The sequence below is a fragment of the Heterodontus francisci genome, unplaced genomic scaffold (genome assembly GCF_036365525.1).
Source record: "Heterodontus francisci isolate sHetFra1 unplaced genomic scaffold, sHetFra1.hap1 HAP1_SCAFFOLD_216, whole genome shotgun sequence".
In the NCBI taxonomy this organism is placed as follows: Eukaryota; Metazoa; Chordata; class Chondrichthyes; order Heterodontiformes; family Heterodontidae; genus Heterodontus; species Heterodontus francisci.
The window spans coordinates 1191150-1213639 of NW_027140566.1; the positions used below are offsets into that span (position 1 = coordinate 1191150).

General features: G+C 47.1%; 1 protein-coding gene across 1 annotated transcript; it reads left to right on the forward strand.

Annotated features, from left to right (window-relative positions):
• Positions 1-1452: 1452 nt before the first annotated feature.
• LOC137360156 (probable G-protein coupled receptor 139) lies at positions 1453-3478 on the forward strand. Its single transcript, XM_068025705.1, has 2 exons — positions 1453-1609; positions 2559-3478. Exons 1-2 carry the CDS (start codon positions 1453-1455, stop codon positions 3476-3478), a joined length of 1077 nt encoding a protein of 358 aa, XP_067881806.1.
• The last annotated feature ends 19012 nt before the right edge of the window (positions 3479-22490 follow it).

A 22490-nucleotide genomic window follows, 5' to 3' on the forward strand; every position in this document is an offset into this window, starting at 1 on the left:
TAATCTCGTCACCACTGGTGGTAGTACCTTCAGTTGTATGGGCCCTAAGCTCTGTAATACCATCTCCGCGCCTCTCCAGCTAACTCTATGTCTTTAAAACACTCCTTGAAGCATATTTCTTTGATCCAGCTTTTGGTCATCTTATCTACAATCTCCTTATGTAACTCGGTATCTTATTTTGTTATATAATGCGCCTATGAAACATCTTGGGACTTTTTACGACATTAAAGGTGCTAAAAAAAAACAAAGAACAAAGATAATTACAGCACAGGAACAGGCCCTTCGGCCCTCCAAGTCTGCGCCGATCCAAATCCTCTCTCTAAACATGTCGCCTATTTTCTAAGGTTCTGTATCTCTTTTCTTCCTGCCCATTCATGTATCTGTCTAGATACATCTTAAAAGACTCCATCGTGCCAGCGTCTACCACCTCCGCTGGCAACGCGTTCCAGGTGCCCACCACCCTCTGCGTAAAGAACTTTCCACGCATATCCCCCCTAAACATTTCCCCTTTCACTTTGAACTCGTGTCCTCTAGTAATTGAAACCCCCACTCTGGGAAAAAGCCTCTTGCTGTCCACCCTGTCTATACCTCTCATGATTTTGTACACCTCAATCAGGTCCCCCCTCAACCTCCGTCTTTCTAATGAAAATAATCCTAATCTACTCAACCTCTCTTCATAGCTAGCGCCCTCCATACCAGGCAACATCCTGATGAACCTCCTCTGCACCCTCTCCAAAGCATCCACATCCTTTTGATAATGTGGCGAACAGAACTGTACGCAGTATTCCAAATGTGGCCGAACCAAAGTCCTATACAACTGTAACATGACCTGCCAACTCTTGTACTCAATGCCCCGTCCGATGAAGGAAAGCATGCCGTATGCCTTCTTGACCAGTCTATTTACCTGCGTTGCCACCTTCAGGGAACAGTGGACCTGAACACCCAAATCTCTCTGGACATCAATTTTCCCCAGGACTTTTCCATTTACTGTATAGTTCACTCTCGAATTGGATCTTCCAAAATGCATCACCTCGCAGTAGTGCTGTAGAAATACTATTTGTGGTTATTGTTTCTGCCCAGTCCATCACCCTGTTTGTGCCCTCATGAATTCTATTACTATCTTGCTCGCTCATCACTAGACTTCCACACTTCATGAGTTCTGAAAATTGCAACTTTGTGAACTGTAGCCTGCTCCCTCGGTAACCTGTGGCCCATGGATGGGCCCTGGCAGCAAAGATGATTCTCCCTGAAACACCCCCAAACTAAGCGAGTACCATCACCCATTTTCCAAGGGTTACCACACTGGCACTGGCAATACCAGCCAACTCACCTGGGGTATGGGACTCCAAGGCTGCTCCTGTCCCAGGTCTGGTGTAATAGCAACAGTAGTCCCTGCTCCCTGGCTATCCCCTGCTGCAACACTTGATTTACGTCGGGTCCGGGACTCTAACAATGGGCCTGGTCCCAGACCTGTTGTGTTACCGGCACTGGCTCCGATCAGCTGACTGTGCGTGGTGTCATCGCCAGACTTACCTATGTGTCTCGGGCACTATGGGTCAAGGGTGTAATACTGGCAGTTCCACTGCTCTCAGTGGCATTGCCGATACTAGTGAGCAGCTGGCCATGATTGTTCAGCAGCTTTGGCAGATGGGATTCCCATCCTTTAAGGGATGTGGACCACGACACCAGGCAGTTAATTGCTGAAGAGCCACACGGAGTGTAGGCTCTGAATTTCTATGACAGGGTACGCTCATATTTTCTGCCCGCCGTCAGGAACCCCACTGGCTCCACTAAATTCAGCTCCCTGTCTCCAGCAGCAATTCCTGTCACTGGGAAGATAATTCACTGCATACTGAATACAACAACAAATTTGCAATTGTCATCCTAAACTCCTTGAAACTGCTGTTTTCACTCCCAACCTGGAGTAAAATATCCTGACAAATTCCCTTGTTTAGCTTTATCTTCGTGACGATCGAGATTATTTGTTTCATTGATTTTTCAGTCGACACATTCCCAATTATTGCTTTGAAATAATTGAATTCCGTGCTGCCCGCCACAGTTGAGGGAATCTCTCAGGCAGTCCAACATTTAATGTCCTGCTCAAGAGCGATGTGCAACAGACGTTGCAAATCTGAAATAAAAACCGAAAATGCTGTATATATTCATCAGGTCTGGCAGCACCTGTGGAGAGAGAAACACAGTTAATGTTTCAGGTCAATGACCCTTCATCAGAACTGGGAGAGAATAGAAATGGATCAGATTTTAAACCAGACAGGGACGTGAGGGAGGGGAAGGATTATGATTAACATTGATTTTAACATTTCAGTCTCATCCGGAACAGTTTCAGTTCCTGTATTCCATCCCCGTGTGTAATTTTCATTTAATCTCTCCTGCCTTCCACCCTATTACAACACTTCTCTTGTTCTTTCAGCTTCGATCATTTCAGTACATCACTGGATACAGGAACATACTTTAAATCTCAATAAGGCCTCAAGCAAACTGGTAACTTTGCTCCTAGACTGATGTATAATTTCTCTATTTATTGCCCTACCTTACAGTTAACTTGCTGACGATTGGGATCTTATCTCGGGGAAAATGCGGGCTCTCCAAATGTGTCACTCGCTACCTGGTAGCCTTGGCAGCGGCGGATCTACTGGTCATTTTCCTGGATGTGATATTGAGACACATTCCCATTGTTTATCCGGAACAGTTTCAGTTCCTGTATTCCATCCCCGTGTGTAATATTCACGCCATCCTGCTTTACGCAGCCACAGACTGTTCTGTCTGGTTCACCGTCACTTTCACCTTTGATCGATTTGTGGCGATTTGTTGCCAGAAGCTGAAAAGGAAATATTGCAGCGAGAAAACGGCGGCTGTGGTTCTGGGAACAGTGATTGTGCTGAGCTGTTTAAAGAACATCTTCTGGTATTTTATGTTCACAGGTCGGTATTTGCTGTGGAACATCCCATGGTTTTGTGATGCAGCAGAGGATGCTCGAAATTCTCCTGTCTGGGGAACAATCGAGTTCCTCCATTACATTCTAACACCGTTTGTCCCATTTATGGTGATTCTACTGCTCAATGCTGTCACCGTCAGACACATTTTAGTGAGCAGTAGAGGACGCAGGAGACTCCGGGATCATAGCAGTGGGGAGAGACGCAAAGACCCAGAGATGGATAGCCGAAGAAAATCCATCATTTTACTGTTAATTATCTCGGCAAATTTCATTCTGTTATGGGCAGTGTTAATGGTGTTTTCGATATGGAGCCGGATGTGGTATTTAGGTTATCAGTCTATATTTCTACCGGCGTTTCTGCGGGAATTGGGCTTCATGCTACAGCTGCTGAGCTGCTGCACAAACACTGCGTTTTATGTCGTGACCCAGACTCAGTTCAGAGTGCAGTTGAAGAATGTGCTGAAATATCCCTTTACTCCAATTTTTAAATTCATTCAATGTTGTGATGAGTGCATGAGATAGAGACAGACCCGTTGTCGGTTCGAGAGAGAAATGCAGGGTGTGTGTGAGAGAGAATCGGGCAGGGAGTGGGTGAGAGAGAGACAGAAAGGGAGCGTGTGCGAAAGAGACAGACAGAGAGTTTGTGAGAGAGACCGTTTGGGAATGTGTGTGAGAGAGAGAGACAGACAGGGATGCAGTGTGAGGGAGAAAGACAAGGTGTGTGTGTGAGAGAGACAGACAGGGAGTGTAGGTGAGCGAGACAGCCAGGAAGTGAGTTTGAATGAGAAAGACAGGGTGTGTGTGAGAAAGAGATAGTCAGACAGGGAGTAGTGTGAGAGTGACAGAGAGGGAGTAACTGTGAATAAGAAAGACAGGGTGTGTCTGTGAGAGAGAGGGAGACAGACAGGGAGTAGTGTGAGAGAGACAGACAGAGACACTAGGTGAGGGAGACAGACAGTGAGTGTTTGTGTGTGAGAGAGAGAGACAGACAGGGAGTGTGTGTGAGAGGCAGAGACAGACAGGGAGAGTGTGAGAGAGACAGATAGGAAGTGTGTGAGAGAGGGAAACAGACAGGGAGTGCGTGAGAGACTGATAGTGAGAGTGTGGGAGAGACAGACTGGGACTGTGCGTGTGAGAGTGTGGTACAGTGTGTGTGAGAGAGACTGACATGTTTTGTGTGTGAGAGAGAGGCTGTGAGGCAGTGTGTGTGAGAGACAGACAGGGTGTGTGTGTGACAGATGCAGACAGGCAGTAATTGAGACAGAGGCAGGCAGGCATTGTATGTGGGAGAGACAGAGGTTGTGTGTGTGTGTGATAGAGGCAGTCAGGCCGTGAATGAGAGACAGACAGTACACGTGAGAGATTTAGGCAAGGAGTGTGTGTGACTGAGGCAGAGGTGTGTGTGAGAGAGAGACAGACAGGGTGTGTGTGTGACAGATGCAGACAGGCAGTAATTGAGACAGAGGCAGACAGGCATTGTATGTGGGAGAGACAGAGGTTGTGTGTGTGTGTGTGATAGAGGCAGTCAGGCCGTGCGTGAGAGACAGACAGTACATGTGAGAGATTTAGGCAAGGAGTGTGTGTGACTGAGGCAGAGGTGTGTGTGAGAGAGAGACAGACAGGCAGTGTGTTTAAGAAAACAGCCAGGTCGTGTTTATGAGCGCGACAGGCATGGAGTGTGGGACACACAGGGATTGTCTGTGAGAGAGAAAAGGAGGAAGTCTGCGCAAGTAAGGCAGACAAGGAGTGTATTTGAGATGCAGACAGGAAGGGTGCATGAGAGACAGTCAGCGATTTAGTATGAGAGATACGGACACACAGTACGTGTGCCAGAGAGAGCGACAGGGTGTGTGTGTGTGCGTGTGTGTGTGTGTGTGTGTGTGTGTGTGTGTGTGTGTGTGTGTGTGTGTGTGTGTGTGTGTGTGTGTGTGTGTGTGTGCCAGACAAAGCATGAGATAGAGAGAAAGAGAGAGAAAACAGGGACTGGGCTAGAGAGGGAGACAGAGAGGGACTGAGGGAGATGAGAACATGGAGTGAGAGAGTGACTGGGAATGGGAGAGAGAGAGACAGGGATTTTAAATGAGAGAGAGAGGGAGTGTAGAGAAATGTAGGTAAACAGGGAGTTAGATGGGGCGGAGTGTGAGAGAGACTGAGACAGAGAGAGAATGAAAGACAAAGAGAGTGACAGGAGTGAGGGAACGAGACAGAGCGGGACCAGTCGTGGGAAGGGGAGACACGGAGTCGAGAGAGTGAGTGTTTGAGACAGGCAAGGAATGACAGAGAAAGAGATGGGATTGAGGGACTGATAAAAGGAGTGGCAGAAAGTGAGAGACAGACATGAAGTGTGAGATATAAAGGGAAACGGAGTGGTGGCACAGTGGTGCAGTGGCTGGCACCACAGCCTCATAGCTCCACGAACCCGCGTTCGATTTTCAGTACTGTCTGTGTGGAGTTTGCAAGTTCTGCCTGTGGCCCCGTGGGCTTTCGCCAGGTGCTCCGGTTCCCTCCCACAGCCAAAGACTTGCAAAGGTTGAAAGGAAAATTGGCCAACTGAAATTGCTCCTAGTGTAGGTACGAAATGTGAGATTACTGCAGGGTCAGTATAAATGGGTGGTTGCTGGTCGGCACTGGCTCAGTGGACCAAAGGGCCTGTGTCAGTGTTGCATCTCGAAACAAATAAAAATGAGAGTCAGAGGGAAATAAACAGTAATAGAGTGAGAGGGGAGTCGAATACTGAGAGATAGGGACAAAGAGATCGTGACAGGGATTGGGAGAAACAAACAGACAGACTGTATGTGGGTCGGTCACACAGACAGTGTAAGAGAGAATTACAGGGAGTTGGCGACTAAAAGTGATGCTTAATATTCTCAGCCCTCACGATCCGCTGACCACTCGGAGAAGTGGACGCTGTTGAGGCTCCAGAGCTGCTGGCCTTCTGATCTAACAGCAGCGGGAACATGCTCTGTGCCCTTCATTGGACAGGGAGCTCAGAGCGGAAATTTAGGAAGCTATGTACCGGGAATGTTGTTCCACCAATCTCATTTCTGGGAAGAGCAGTCTCAGGTTCCCCCCATGTGGTCCTGACATCAGGTTTCTGAAACCGCAAGAAGATCCAATGCAGAAGTGCAGACATGGAGAAAGGGAACGACAGACGGAAAATACTGCGTTTAATATTAAGTATGAGCTGTATGTGGAATTGACCAGTGTCACTGGTTCATTTCCCAGTCCCGGTGTGGGGTCTGTGAATGGAATCAGATATTTGAAAATTGCAGTAATATTTCCGACAAGGACTTGGAGTTAAAGATATCAAATCAATGAAACAGATCTCCTGATCATAATAATAAAAGCAAAATACTGCGGATGCTGGAAATCTGAAATAACAGCAAGAAATGCTGGAAATACTCAGCAGGTCTGGCAGCATCTGTGGAGAAAGAAGCAGAGATAACGTTTCAGGTCAGTGACCTTTCTTCAGAACGAGCAAATATTCGAAATGTAAAAGGTTATAAGCAAGTAAGGCGGGGGTGGACAAGAGATAACAAAGGTGAAGGTGTAAATAGGAAAAGGTCACAGAAAAGCTGACCAGAAGGTAGGTGAGCAAAGGCAAACAATATGTTAATGGTGTGTTGAAAGACAAAGCATTAGTACAGATCGGGTGTTGACAGACTGAAAATTGAACAGCCGCAAGTGCAAACATGAAAAAACAGTGGGCAAGCAAAATGAACAAACTAGGATGAAATAATAGAAACACGAAAAAATATTTGAAAAAGGAAAAAGAAAATGTAACTGAAAATAAAAGTAAAATGGAGCCCGTCATCTTCTGAAATTGTTCAACTCAATGTTCAGTCCGGCAGGCTGTAGTGAGCTTAATCAATAAATGAGATGCTGTTCCTCGAGCTTGCGTTGATGTTCACTGGAACCTGCAGAAATCCCAGGACAGAGATGCGAGCATGAGAGCATGGGGGAGTGTTGAATTGGCAAGCAACCAGAAGCTCAGGGTCCAGCTTGCGGACTGAGCGTAGGTGTTCCGCAAAGCGTTCACCTAGTTTGCGTTTTTTAAAATTCATTCATGGGATGTGGGCGTCACTGGTTATGCCAGCATTTATTGCCCATCCCTAATTGCCCTTGAGAACGTGGTGGTGAGCTACCTTCTTGAACCGCTGCAGTCCATTTGGCGTAGGTAGACCCACATTGCTGTTACAAAGGGAGCACCTGGCTTTTGACCCAGCGATATTGAAGTTCCAAGTCAGGATGGTGTGTGTCTTGGAGGGGAACTTACAGGTGGGGATCTTACCATGTATTTGCTGCCCTTGTCCTTTCTAGGTGGTAGAGGTCGCGGGTTTGGAAGGTGCTGTCTAAGGAGCCTTGGTGCATTGCTGCAGTGCATCTTGCAGATGGTACACACTGCTGCCACTGTGCGTCGGTGGTGGAGGGAGTGAATGTTTGGAGATGGTGTGCCACTCAAGCGGGCTGCTTTGTCCTGGATGGTGTCGAGCTTCGATTGGGTTGTTGGAGCTGCACCCATCCAGGCAAGTGGAGAGTATTCCATCACACTCCTGACTTGTGCTTTGCAGATGGTGGACAGGCTTTGGCGAGTCAGGAGGTGAGTTACTCGCCTCGGGATTCCTGGCCTCTAAACTGTTGTTGTAGCCACGGTATTTATATGGCTACACCAGTTCAGTTTCTGGTCAATGGTAGCCCCTAGGATGTTGATAGTGCGGGATTCAGCGATGGTAATGCCGTTGAATGTCACGTTGAGATGGTTAGATTCTCTCTTGTTGGAGATGGTCATTGCCTGGCACTTGTGTGGCGCGAATGTTACTTGCCACTTAACAGCCCAAGCCTGAATATTGTCCAGGCCTTGCTGCATTTCTACACGGACTGATTCAGTATCTGAGGAGTCACGAACGGTGCTGAACATTGTGCAATCATCAGCGAACATCCCCACTTCTGACCTTATGATTGAAGGAAGGTAATTGATGAAGCAGCTGAAGATGGTCGGGCCGAGGACACTACCCTGAGGAACTCCTGCATTGATGTCGTGGAGCTCAGATGATTGACCTCCAACAACCACAACCATCTTCCTTTGTGCCAGGTATGACTCCAGCCAGCGGAGGGTTATCCTCCTGATTCCCATTGTCCTCAGTTTTGCTAGGGCTCCTTGATGCCATACTCGGTGAAATGCTGCCTCGATGTCAAGGGCAGTCACTCCCACCTCACTCTCACCTCACATCATGAGTTCAGCTCTTTTGTCCATGTTTGAGCCAAGGCTGTCATGAGGTCAGGAGCTGAGTGGCCCTGACGGAACCAAAACTGAGCGTCACTGAGCAGGTTATTGCTAATCAAGTGCCGCTTGATGGCACTGTTGATGACACCTTCCATCATTTTACTGATGATTGAGAGTAGGCTGAAGGGGTGGTAATTTTCCACATTGCAGGGTAGATGCCAGTGTTGTAGCTGTACTGGAAGAGCTTGTCTGGGGGTGCGGCAAGTTCTGGAGTACAGGTCTTCGGTACTATGGCCGGAATATTGTCAGGACCCATAGCTTTTGCAGTATCCAGTGCCTTCAGTCATTTCTTGATATCACGTGGAGTGAATCGAATTGGCTACACTCTGGCATCTTTGATGCTGGGGACTTCAGGAGGAGGCCGAGATGGATCATCAACTCGGCACTTCAGGTTAAAGATTGTTGCAAATGCTTCAACCTGATGTTAATGCTTCAACCATTGGTCTTCCCAATGTAGAGGACACCACATTGTGAGCAGCGAACTCCATCTGCAAAATTGAAAGAAGTACAAGTAATTCGCTGCTTCACCTGAAAGTGGCGTTTGGGGCCAGGAATAGTGATGAGAGAAGAGGTAAATCGGCAGGTATTACACCTCCTGCGATTGCAGGGGAATGTGCCATGGGAAGGGGACGAGGTGTTGCGGGCAATGGAGGAGTGGACCAGGATGTCACGGAGAGAAAGATCCCTTCGGAATGCTGACATGGGAAGGGAGGGGAAGATGCATTTGGTACTGGCATCAAGCTGGAGGTGGCGAAAATGGTGGAGGATGATCCTTTGGATATGGAGGCTGATGGGATGCAAAATGAGGACAAGGGGACACCTGTCGCGGTTCTGGGAGGGAGGGGAAGGGGTGATGGTAGAGGTGCGGGAAATGGGCCAAACACGGTTGAGGGCCCTGTCAACCACAGTGGTGGGTCAGGGGTGGGGGGGCGACACTCGGTTAAGGAAAAAGGAAGACATATCAGAAGCGCTGTCATGGAGGTTAGCATCATCGGAGAATATGCGTCGGAGATGGAGAAAGTGTGAGAATGGAACGGAGTCCTTACAGGAGGCAGCGTGTGAAGAAGTGCAGTCGAGGTAGTTGTGGGAGTCAGGGGGCTTATCATGGATATTAGTAGACAGCCTATCCCCAGAGATGGAGATAGAGAAGTCGAAGAGGGGAAGGGAAGTGTCGGAGATGGACCATGTGAAGGTGAGAGAAGGTTGGAAATTAGAAATAAAGTTGATAAAGTTTTCCAGTTCGGGCAGGAGCAAACAACTGCACCGATACAGTCATCAGTGTACCAGAAAAAAGATTTGGGGGAGGGGGACTGAGGAGGACTGGAACAAGGAATGTTGGACATCTCCGACAAAAAGACAGGCATAACTAGGACCCATGCGGGTACCCACAGCGGCACCTTTAACTTGAAGGAATTGCGTGGAGTTGAAGGAGCAGTTGTTCAATGTGAGAACAAGTTCAGCCAAGCAGTAGAGGATGGTGGTGGATGAGGACTGGTTGGGCCGCTGTTCAAGGAAGAAGCGAAGAGCCCTCAACCCATCATGGTGGGGGATGGAGGTGTAGAGGGATTGGACGTCCATAGTGAAGAGGGTGCGGTTCGGAACAGGAAACTGGAAATTGTCAAATGAGGTCGGGCGCCTGAAGTATCACGGATGTAGGTGGGAAGAGACTGGACCAGAGGAGAAAAGATAGAGTCAAGAATGGACGAAATAATTTCAGTGGGGCAGGAACAGGCTAACACAATGGGTCTGCCGGGACAGTCCAGTTTGTGGATTTTGGGAAGGAGAAGATGTAATCAGTCAAACAAGTTCTATCCTGTGTCAATGGACAGGACACAAAGGGAACAGATTGCGAGACATCGTAACCTGTTACACTCAGAGGGTGGACGCAAACTGCTTACCTGATGTTTTTCTAGGTGGGAAGGGAGCCAGTCCCAATCCCAAACCCTCTCCCCTCCATATCTGCCGGGGAATGGACCTCTCTCTCAGTCTGGCGTTTGTGGGTTGTGTGTTCTCAGTATCCCTCTGTTTCAATCTTGATCACTTTCAATCCTCTGTTTTCTAAGCGGCATTTGTTTGTCATGGGATGTTTCTGAGAATGTCGGTGTAACTGAGACAGGAAGCTCTGGAATCTTTCTATATCTCTTCTTAAGAAACTCTTGTTTTGATTCATCCAATTTTCGTTTTCCCTTGCCTCCTGGGAACATTTGTTCTTACTTCGAAAAATGTCATGACAAGATGGAAAGAGAGGGAGAGCTTTGGGATGAGGAATTTTGTTGGACAGTATCTTTCTCTTCCTTGGACAGAGGCCTTCATTCTGAAGCAGCATCGTATGGGTCTCTATGCGTTTGTGTCTGGTTATTACACTGAGAGTGAATTTCCTCTCCAGGAGCTCAACTTTGGTGCCACGGTTAAACGTGTTCCTGTTGGATTTCGGCACTTGAGTTGTGAAACTGGTTTAACCCTTTGGTTAATTAACGAACTGGCCTTTCAATGTGACACAAACAGGTTAATTCACGATGCAGAATAGGGAGTGCCCACCCCTACAGAGAAAATGTTGAATCCATCAAGTAGACCCTATGCGAAAATTTCTTATGAGTCCAGAATAATGCTTCTGTTTCCGGGCAGTGGAATTTAATCAATGGTTAGGTGATATGCACGACAGCCATTTTAAAATAAGAGCACATCGTGGTGGTCATTTGAAGTATTAACTTTCGGTGGCAGTGATTTTAACTGACATGCAGTGCTGCCATTTCAAGTGAAGTGCAGTGACCATTTAAGTGTTATGCACTGTGACCATTTTAAGTTACAGGCAGTGTGGCATTCTTAATATGAATGTGTGCAACCATTTTATGTGACAGGCAGTGCGACCATTTTACGTGATATGACAGGTCAGAGGCTAGGAATTCTGCGGTGACTAACCCACATCCATTCTCCCCAATGTCTGTCCGCTATCTACAAGGCAAATGTCAGGAGTGTGTTGGAATACTCCCTACTTGCCTGGATGGGTGCAGCTCCAACAACACAGAAGAAGCTCGACACCATCCAGGACAAAGCAGCCCACTTGATTGTCACCCCATAGGCAAACATACACTCCCTCCATCACCGACCCACAGTGTCAACAAAGTATCCCATCTGCAAGAGGCACTGCAACCAAGGCTCCTTAGACAGCACCTTCCAAACGGTGAATTCTTCCACCTAGTAGAACAAGGGCAGCAGATGCATGGAAGCACCAGCACCTGTAAGTTCCCCTCCAAGTCACACACCATCCTGACTTGGAACTATATCGCCGTTCCTTCACTGTCGCTGTGCCAACATCCTGGAACTCCCTTCCTCACAACATTCTGGGTGCCCCTGCACCCCACACGGACTGCAGCAGTTCAAGATGGCAGCTCACCGCCACCTTTTCAAGGGTAATTTGGGATGGGCAATAATTGCTGGTCTATCCAGCGATGACCACATCCCAAGAATAAATAACAAGAAGACAACTTAAGTGACACTCATTGTGGTCATTTTAACTGACATTTGTTATTGCCATTTTAAATGATGTGCACTATGGCATATTTAAGTGATGCGCATACGACCATTTTAAGTGACATGCACTGCAGCCGTATTAAGTGATATGTAATGCGACCATTTAAAGTGATATATAGTGCAACCATTTAAGTGAAGTGCAGTGTGGCCATTTTGAAGGATATTCAGTGCGACAGTTTTCACTGATATGCAGCGCGATCATTGTATGCCATTTGCGATGCGACCACTTTAAAAGATCTGCAGGTTGACTATTGCAGGTGATATGTGGTGCAACCATTTTAAGTGATATTTGTTGTAACAATTTTAAATGATGTGCACTGTGGCGCTTTTAAGTGGTATGCATGCAGCCATTCAAGTGAGATGCAGTGCGGCAATTTGAAATGACTTGCCCTGCAGCCATCTTAAATGATATGAATTGCGACCATTTTAGGTGACATGCTGTGCAGCAATTTTAAGTGACATGCACTGCAGCCATTTTAAGTGAAATGAAGTGCGACCATTTGAAGTGATATGCACTGCGGCCGTTTCAAAGGATATGCACCGCGATAATTTTAAGTGACATGCCATGTGGCCATTTCAATAGATATGCAGTGCAACCATTTTAAGCGAGCTGCAGAGTGACCATTTTAAATGGCATGTACTGCCGCCATTTTGCGTGATATGCATTACCGCCATTTTGAGTGATATGCACTGCGACCATTAATGTGGCATGCAGTGTGACTATTTTAACTGGCGTTCATTGCAGCCATTTTAAGTGACACGCATTGTGGCCATTTTAAGTGGAATGCAGTGAGACTATTTGAAGTGATATGCCCGCTGGTTCTTGTAAATGACATGCACGGGAGCCATTTTGAGTGACATGCTCTGCCAGCATTTGCAATGCCATGCGCTTCCGCCATTTTAAATGATTTGCACTATGGCCATTTTAAGTGATATGCTCTGTGGCTATTTCATTGTCATTCACTGCGACCATTATAAAACGAGAGCATTCCACGGCGATCATTTTCAGGGTTTTCTGTCCACGGCAGTGAATAAATGAGATGTCGCTGGTTGTAAATTAGTATAATGGTTCATACAGGGTAATAAACGGTTAGCAAGGGTTATAAAGGATTATAAACAGTTACAAACGATTATACACGGTAATATACAACCGTAAACGATTATAAAGTGCTATAAATAATTAAAAAGGATTATGAACGGTTAAAAAGCTTATGGAAGATTCTACAAGTTACAAGGGATTATATAGTGCTACAAAGGATTAAACTAAGTTACAAATCGTCATAGCGTATTATAAAGGGTTTAAATGGGTGTAACGGTTTAGAATGATTATAAATGGTAATTAAAAATTATAAAGGGTTCTGAGTAATATAAAGAGATTTTCAAGATTACAAATGATGATGCAAAATTCCGACTGTCGTTTCCCTGTCACCATGAGAACAGACCCGGCCCCCATACACTCTTCACCAAGGGAACAGGCTCCACCCCCATTCTCCCGTCGCAATGGGTAACGAGCTCCGCCTTCATTTCCCCGCCACCATGGGAGACAGGTATCGCTCCCACTCCCCCGTCATCATGGGGCAGAGAACCTGCCCCCACTCTTTCTTCACCTTGGCTTCAGGCCCCAGCCTTCGGCTGTCACCATAGCGACAGACCCTGCCCCCGTTCAGTGAACACAGCGACAGGCTGAGCCACACCCCCTCCATCCCCGCTCTTTCACGGTACCGAGATCCGTGCCCTCCACTTTGCCACCATCACATAAGGCAACGCCACCCTGCCCTGTCACCATAGCGACAAGCCCCACCCCCGCTTTGTCACCATAGCTTCAGCTCCCTCCCCCGCTCAGTCAGATTAGTGACAGGCCCCACCCCGCTCTGTCTCCATATCGGCAGAACCGTCCCCGCTATGTCAGCACAGCGACAGTTCCGACATCCGCTCTGTCTCGACAGACAATCCCGTCCCCCGCTCAGTCAGCATAGTGTCAGGCCCCGCCCCTGATCTGTATCCATAGTGATAGGCCCCGCTCCCCCAGCTGCTGGAAATAGTGATTCAGTGCTTCTCATCTTTGAATGAGTTTACCAATTGCAGTAAGGGAATATTTCAGCATATTCTTCAACTGCTCTCTGAACTGAGTCTGGGTCACGGCGCAAATCGCAGTGTTTGTGCAGCAACTCAGGAGCTGCAACATGAAGCCCGATTCCTGCAGAAACACAGCTAGATTAGCAGACACAGACCCCAAATGCTCCATCCGGTTCCATATCGAGTTCACCATTAACAGGGTCCATATCAGAATGATTCCCCGAGATAACTAACAGTAAAATTAGGGATTTCCTTCGACTCTCCATCTCTGGGTCTCTGCGACTCTCCCCACTGCTGTGAGCCCGGAATCTTCTGCGTCCTCTGCGGTTCACTAACATTTGACTGACTGTGAGAGCGTTGAGCAGCAGAATCACCACAAATGGGAGCCCCGGGGTTAGAAAGTAATGGAGGAACTCGATTGTTCCCCAGACACGAGATTCCGCAACATCCTCAGTTACATTACAAACCCAGGGGAGGTTCCCCAGCCGATACTGACTTGTTAATATAAAATACCAGCAGATGTTATTTAAACAACTTATCACAGTCACTGTTCCCAGCACCACAGCAGCCGTTTTCTCGCTGCAATATTTACTTTTCAAATTCTGGCAATGAATGGCCACAAATCGATCAAAGGTGAAAGTGACGGTGCACCAAACAGAACAGTCTGTGGCTGCATTAAGCAGGATGGTGTGGATATTACACACGGGAATGAACAACAGGAACTGAAACAGTTCCCAAAGAAGAATGGGAATGTGTCTCAATATCAGGTGGAGGATAATGACCAGTAGATCCGCCACTGACATGGCCACCAGGTAGCGTGTGACACATTTGGTGAGACCAGGCTGTTTAAAAACCGTTCCTTCGCTCATCTCTCCCAGTTCTGATGAAGGGTCACTGACCTGAAACATTAACTCTGTTTCTCTCTCCACAGATGCTGCCAGACCTGCTGAATATTTCCAGAATTTTCTGATGTTATTTCAGATTTCCAGCATCTGCAGCACTTTGCTCTTGTATGGAAAGTTAAATGTTGGACTGATTGAGAGATTCCCTCACCGGTGACAGGCAGTACGGAATTCAAATATTTAAAAGCAATAATTGGGAATGAGTCCACTGAAAAATCAATTAAACAAATTATCTCAATCGTCACTAGGTTAACTGTAAACAAGGGAAATTATCAGGAAATTATGCATCAGTTAGGAGTAAAAAAACACAGCTTGAAGGATTTCAGGTGAGTTTTGTACATTTGTTACCACGTTCTGTATGTCTATAAGTATTGCACCAGTGACAGGGATTTCTGCTCGAAACAGAGAGTTAAGATTGGCGGAGCCAGCAGAGTTTGTAACAGCGGACTGAAAATAAGAGGTGAGCCCGACTTGGCAATTTGGAGCTCACACAGTGCAATTCAGTGGCGCCCAGGAAGTTAACTGCCTGGTGCCCTTGTCCGCATCACTTTTAGGATGGGGATCCCACCTGCCAAAGTTACTGAACAATCAGAGGGCCAGCGGCTCAGTGGTATTGGCAACACCACCAGGAGCAGTGGAACTGCTAGCACTATACAAGGCCAGTGTTCACGACCATCACTGGGGACCTAGACCCCAGGCAAATGTGGCGAGGACCCCAGCGCCAGTCAGATAGTCGGGGCCACTGCCAGTAATATACCAGGCAGAGGACTAGGAGCATGTCTGGAGAGCCTGGACCCCATATAAGTGTTTATGGTCCTCTGGGTCTGGTCAGGGAGTGGGTGTCACTGCCAGAACTACTCCAATCCTGAAACCCGGAATATTACTGGAGTCCCAAATCCCAGATAGGTTCAGGGGTTTCGTGGGGACCCGTCAGAGTCTGGGGCCCAATATCGGTACTACACCAGACCTGGAACTAGATGGCATGCTGGACCCCGACACTAAAGGTAAGTGTTGCGGGGTTTCAGGGCCCGTCAATGACCGGGTGCCACAGACAGTACTACACAGGTCCAGGGACAAGGAATGTCACTCGAGGTTGGACTTCCGATAAGGCTGATAAGATAGCCAGGATCAGTCAGGGAACGCGGTGACTGCCAGTACTACAGCTGGCCTGGGACCAGGACCATTCTTGGACATCCATAGCCAAGGTATATGTGAGACTGTCGCCTCGGAACTATAAGGAAATAGAGGGAGGGAGGGCCACTGCTCAGTACAAGACCAATGCCTATCCTGGAGACACCAGAGCCAAGTCTGTGTGGTGGGGATGTTGGGGCTAGCTACGGAGGAGGGACAACTGCTGACAGTGCACCAGCCCTGGGAGCAGCACCAAAGCCAGAACCAGGGACCTCAGATAAATTATGTGGGATGGCTGCGGCCAGCCAGGGAGCATGGGCCACTGCTGATACTGCACCAGGCGTAGGATCAGAGCAGCCTTGGAGTCCCATTCCCCAGTTAAGTGCGGTGGGGAATCAGGGTCCAGTCTGATAGCTCCTGGAAGGTGGTGAGGGGGCTGGCTGATTGCGGAGGGGTTTAATGCAGAAGAAGTCTTTGCTGTTGGGTGCCGGTCCATGGGCCACGTATTACCCTTCGGAGGAGGCCTCCCCCAATTCTGCAGAGGGGCTGTCTTGTTTTGCTGGGCGTCCTGCACAAGTTGCGGGGCTCCCATCAACCGATCGTGTAGTTCCACTTAGAGACCTCAGGTGACCTCTGGGTAGGAATGTTGTCTACATCACCACTGTCTGGGCCCCTCCGACTTCTATCCTGGCTCCTGAAAAGCCATTTAATTCCAGGGTTTAAATTATACAATCATGATTGGATTGGGAAATAGAATTTTTTAACCAACGGATTTCAACTGGAATCAGGAGTGGATCAAGAAGTTATTAAAATAAGAGGATTAAATCAAACATGAGTACTAGCAGGTTTATAATAAAGCAGACCCCAGTAAATATTGACGAGGTGAGTAACAGATTACAGGAGGTCTTTTATCAACATTGTGGTGAATGAATGTTTTTCAGACTGGAGGGAGGTATACAGTGCAGTACTCAAGGGTTCCACTAGTACCACTGCTGCTTCTGACAGACAATAATGCCTCAGACTTCCGGCTTCAGGTCACGGTGTTGACATTTGCCGAAGTCATGAACCGTTGAAGAGCAGTGAAGGGTGAGGAAGATATTAATAGAGTTCAAGAGGGCATAGACAGGGTGGTGGAATGGGCAGTTGTTTTTGTTGTTTCTGCCCATTCCACCACCCTGTCTATGCCCTCTTGAATAAGTCACATAACGAGAGTGAAGGTATGATGGCAAAAAGCTGGATCAGAAAAGGAGGTTTTAAGGGGTGTCTTAAAGGCAGAACGTGAGGTGGAGAAGTGTGGAGAGAGTATTTCAGAGTTTAGGGCCCAGGCAACTGAAGGTACAACCACCAATGATGAAAAGAATAAAATCAGAGTCCACTAATAGACGAACACAGACCTGGTGTTGGGGAATAAGCCCGGCCATGTGGTTGAAGATTCAGTAGGGGACTACTTTGGGAATAGTGATCACAACTCCGTAAGTTTTAAAATACTCATGGACAAAGACGAGAGTGGTCCGAAAGGAACAGTGCTAAATTGGGGGAAGGCCAACTATTCCAAAATTCGGCAGGAGCTGGGGAATGTAGATTGGGAGCAGCTGTTTGAAGGTAAATCCACATGTGATATGTGGGAGGCTTTTAAAGAGAGGTTGATCAGCGTGCAGGAGAGACATGTTCCTGTGAAAATGAGGGATAGAAATGGCAAGATTAGGGAACAATGGATGACAGGTGAAATTGTGAGACCAGCTAAGAGGAAAAAGGAAGCTTACAGAAGGTCTAGGTGGCTGAAGAAAGACGAAGCTTTGAAAGAATATCGGGAATGTAGGACCAATCTGAAACGAGGAATTAAGAGGGCTAAAAGGGGTCATGAAATATCTTTAGCAAACAGGGTGAAGGAACATCCCAAAGCCTTTTATTCATATAGAAGGAGCAAGAGGGTAACTAGAGAAAGGATTGGCCCACTCAAGGACAAAGGAGGAAAGTTATGCGTCGAGTCAGAGATAATGGGTGAGATTCTAAACGAGTACTTTGCATGGGTATTCACCGAGGTGAGGGACATGAAGGATGTTGAGGTTAGGAACAGATGTTTGATTACTCTAGGTCAAGTCGGCATAAGGATGGAGGAAGTGTTGGGTATTCTAAAAGGCATTAAGGTGGACAAGTCCCCAGGTCCAGATGGGATCTAGCCCAGGTTACTGTGGGAAGCGAGAGAGGAAATAGCTGGGGCTTTAACAGATATCTTTGCAGCATCCTTAAACACGGGTGAGGTCCTGGAGGACTGGAGAATTACTACTGTTGTCCCCTTGTTTAAGAAGGATAGCAGGGATAATCCAGGTAATTATAGACCGGTGAGCCTGACGTCAGTGGTAGGGAAGCAGCTGGAGAAGTTACTGAGGGATAGGATCTATTCCCATTTCGAAGAAAATGGACTTATCAGTGATAGGCAACATGGTTGTGTGCAGGGAAGGTCATGTCTTACCAACTTAATAGAATTCTTCGAGGAAGTGACAAAGTTGATTGATGAGGGAAGGGCTGTACATGTCATATACATGGTCTTCAGTAAGGCGTTTGATAAGGTTCCCCATGGTAGGCTGATGGAGAAAGTGAAGGCGCATGTGGTCCAAGGTGTACTAGCTAGATGGATAAAGAACTGGCTGGGCAACAGGAGACAGAGAGTAGCAGTGGAAGGGAGTTTCTCAAAATGGAGACGTGTGACCAGTGGTGTTCCACTGGGATCCGTGCTTTCCTTCATCGGACGGGGTATTGAGTACAAGAGTTGGCAGGTCATGTTACAGTTGTATAGGACTTTGGTTCGGCCACATTTGGAATACTGCGTGATGTTCTGGTCGCCACATTACCAAAAGGATGTGGATGCTTTGGAGAGGGTGCAGAGGAGGTTCACCAGGATGGTGTGGAGGGCGCTAGCTATGAAGAGAGGTTGAGTAGATTAGGATTATTTTCATTAGAAAGACGGAGGTTGAGGGGGGACCTGATTGAGGTGTGCAAAATCATGAGAGGTATCGATAGGGTGGATAGCAAGAAGCTTTTTCCCAGAGTGGGGGATTCAATTACCCGGGGTCACGAATTCAAAGTGAGAGGGGAAAAGTTTAGGGGGGATATGCGTGGAAAGTTCTTTACGCAGAGCGTGGTGGGTGCCTGGAACGCGTTGCCAGTGGAGGTAGTAGACGCGGGCATGATAGCGTCTTTTAAGATGTATCTAGACATATACATGAATGGGAAGGAAGTGAAGAGATACAGCCCCTCAGAAAATAGGCGTCATGTTTAGATAGAGGATCTGGTTTGGTGCAGGCTTGGAGGGCCGAAGGGCGTGTTCCGGTGCTGTAATTTTCGTTCTTCATTGTTCTTTATAACGTGCTGGGGCCGGATAAGATGCATCCATGCATACTGAGGGAAGTGAGAGTGGAATATGCTGAGGCACTGGCCATAATTTTCCAGTCTTTGTTAGATTCTGGAGTGTTGCCAGCAGACTGGAGAATTCCAAACGTTACCCCCTTGTTCAAAAAAGGGTGTAACGATAAACCTGGAAACTGCAGGCCAGTCAGTTAAACTTCGGTGGTGGGGGAAATTCTAGACAGAATGATGTGGGCCAAAATGAATAGTTACAGGATCAAATGCCGATTAATTAAGTAAAGCCAGCACAGATTTCATGAAGGAAAATCATGATTGCTGGAGTTTTTAAAGAGGTAACAAAGAGGCTTGTTGAGGGCAATGCTGTTGATGTGGTATACAAGGACCTTCAAAAGGTGTTTGATACAGTGCCATACAACAGACAAGTGAGTAAATTTATAGCTCCTGGACTAAAAGGGATAGCAGCAATACGGATACGAAATTGTCTGCATAACAGAAAACGGAGAGTGTTGGTTCATGGATGTTTTTCGAGTTGGACGAATGCTTATAGTGGAGTGCCCCAGGTACTCTTGCTTTTCCTAATATATATTTATGATCTAAACCTTGTTGTACAGGGCACAATTCCAAAATTTCCAGATTATTCGAAACTTGAAAGTACTGTGAATTGTAATTGATAGAACTTCAAAAGGACATAGACAGATTAATGGAATGGGTGGACACGTGGCAGAAGAAGATCAGTGCAGAAAAATGAAAAGTGATCCATTTAGGAAGGAAGAACAGGGAGAGACAATATAAAGTCTAGGGAACAGTTCTAAGGGGGTGCAGGAGCAGAAGGAGCTGGGTGTATATGTATATATTTCATTGAAGGTTGCAGGACAGGTTGAGGGAGTGGTGAATGAAGCATACAGTATCCTGGACTTTATTAATAGAGGCATCGAGTACAAGAGCAGGGAAGTTATGTAAGACACTAGTCCTTCCTCAGATGGAGTGTTGTGTCCAGTTCTGAGCGTCACACTTTAGGAATGATGTGAGGGCATTGGAGAGAGTGCAGAAAAGGTTCACGAGAATGGTTCCAGGGATCAGGAATTTTGTTATAAAGATGGATTGGAGAAGTAAGAAATGTTTTCCTTGGAGAATGGAAGGCTGAGAGGTGATTTGATAAAGGTGCTCCAAATCATGAAGAGAGCGGACAGAGTAGATAAAGATAACTGATTCCACTTGTGACAGGGTCCAAAACGAGAGCAGAAAAGTTTAAAGTGATTGGCAAACGAAGCAAAGGCAACATGAGGGAAAACTTTTTCACACAGCGAGTGGTTGGGATCTGGAATGCACTGCCTGAGAGTGTGACGGAGGCAGATTTAATCGAGGCGTTCAAAAGGAAATTAGACAGTTGTCTGAAACAGAAGAATGTGCAGTGTTACAGGGAGACGATGGGAGAATGAAATTAGGTGAACTGCTCATTTGGAAAATTGGTGTGGCCAGGATGGGCAGAATAGCCTCCTTCTGTGTTTTCATCATTCTGTGATTCTGTGATTCATTTATTGCAGGATTGAGGACAAGGGGACACGGTGATGGGGCGTCTCAGATGGACGTAACGGTGGGAAATAGGGCTCCATGATGGTAAATGGAAGTTGCCTTTTTGGAACCCTAGTCTTAGCAGACACTGTCCTGTCCTGGCTGAAGGCATCCAGGAAATATCTTCCATTCATCCTCTTCCTCCCCATCATCCTCCTCCTGGTACTCATGAGGTGGCCTCCAGATTCCTGTTGGCAATGCCTGTGTCCCCATGATGGTGATGATCGGAAGGATGCAGAAGAACATCATGAATCGGACACCTACTCCAGTGTGTACTGGAATAATCCCCCCGAGCGGTTCAGACATCGGAAGCATTGCTTCATCACACCGATGGTCTGCTCCACGATGTTCCTGGTGGTTTCGTTGCTTACGTTATTCACGGATTATTTGATGACGTTAGTGGGTGGCAGTGGTGGGGATTGGTTGTTTCTGGGGTGTAGAATCATGAGCCCAGTATGAAGGGGAAATCATCTGCTTCTGAGGCGCCATATTCCGGTTCTGCATGAAGGCCCAGAAATGTTGGGACCGGCTGACTGCTTCAGACTGAAGGTATCGTGGCTGCTGCCAGGGGAGTGGACATTCACCAACATTATATACTGGGCATGCTCACACACCAACTGTATATTAATGAAGTCAGGGTTTCTTTTCAGTTCCTGCACCGCTCCCGTTGATATGGGGGCTCGGCAGAGCCAAGTACACCATCAGGAATCCCGCTGTCCTAATATAGCCACGGGACCTCTCATCCTGATCCTCCCTTCTGAGTGAGAAAATAATGATGTAGACAGCCACCCCCACTTCACAGGTGCATCGATGGATAACACACAGTCCTAGCAACGGCAGGTTCGTTATTCTAGCACTGGGGATGAAATGCATCACCTGGAACAGAACATGGATAGGCCAGCATTGTGGGCAGAGAGGTATCAAATGGAATTTAATACTGGCAAGTGCGAAGTGATTCATTTTAGCCGAAGGAATCTGGAGAGGCAATATATAATTAATGGCACCGTTCAAAAGAGTGTGTAGGAACAGACGGACCCGGGGTGCATGTTCAACGATCTTTGTAGGTGGCAGGACATGTTGAGAAAGTGGTGAGTAAAGTATATGGGATCTTGGAATTCATAAACAGACACATTGAGTACAAAAGCAGGGACGTTATAATGGACCTATGTCGAGCTCTGCTTAGACTGCAGCAGGTGTATTGCATCCAGTTCTGGTAACCACACTTTAGGAAGGAAGTAAATATCCTTGAGACGGTGCAGAGGAGATTTAACAGAATGGTTGCAGGGATGGAGGACATTAGCTACAAGGTTAGGTTGGAACATCTGGGGTTGAACTCCCTCCAGCAAAGGAGATTAATGGGAGATATAGTAGCGGAGTACAAGATTATGACAGATTTAGATCAGTTAGATAAGTAAAAACCGTTTCCATTAAATGATGGAGCAACGACTAGAGACACAATCTGCAGGTTGCATCGTTCATGGGATGGGGGCGTCGCTGGACAGGCCAGCATTTATTACCCATCCCTAATTGCACTTGAGGAGGTGGTGGTGAGCTGCCTTCTTGAACCGCTGCAGTCCATGTGGGGTAGGTACACCATCAGTGTGTTAGGAAAGGAGTTCCAGGTTTTGACCCAGTGACAGTAAAGGAATGGCGATATAGTTCCAAGTCATGA

Coding starts and splice junctions, on each gene's coding strand:
- LOC137360156 (XM_068025705.1), top strand. CDS start 1,453: ATGGGCCTGGTCCCAGACCTGTTGTGTTACCGGCACTGGCTCCGATCA. Junction 1,610..2,558: donor CAGTGGCATTGCCGATACTA/GTGAGCAGCTGG, acceptor CCTACCTTACAG/TTAACTTGCTGACGATTGGG.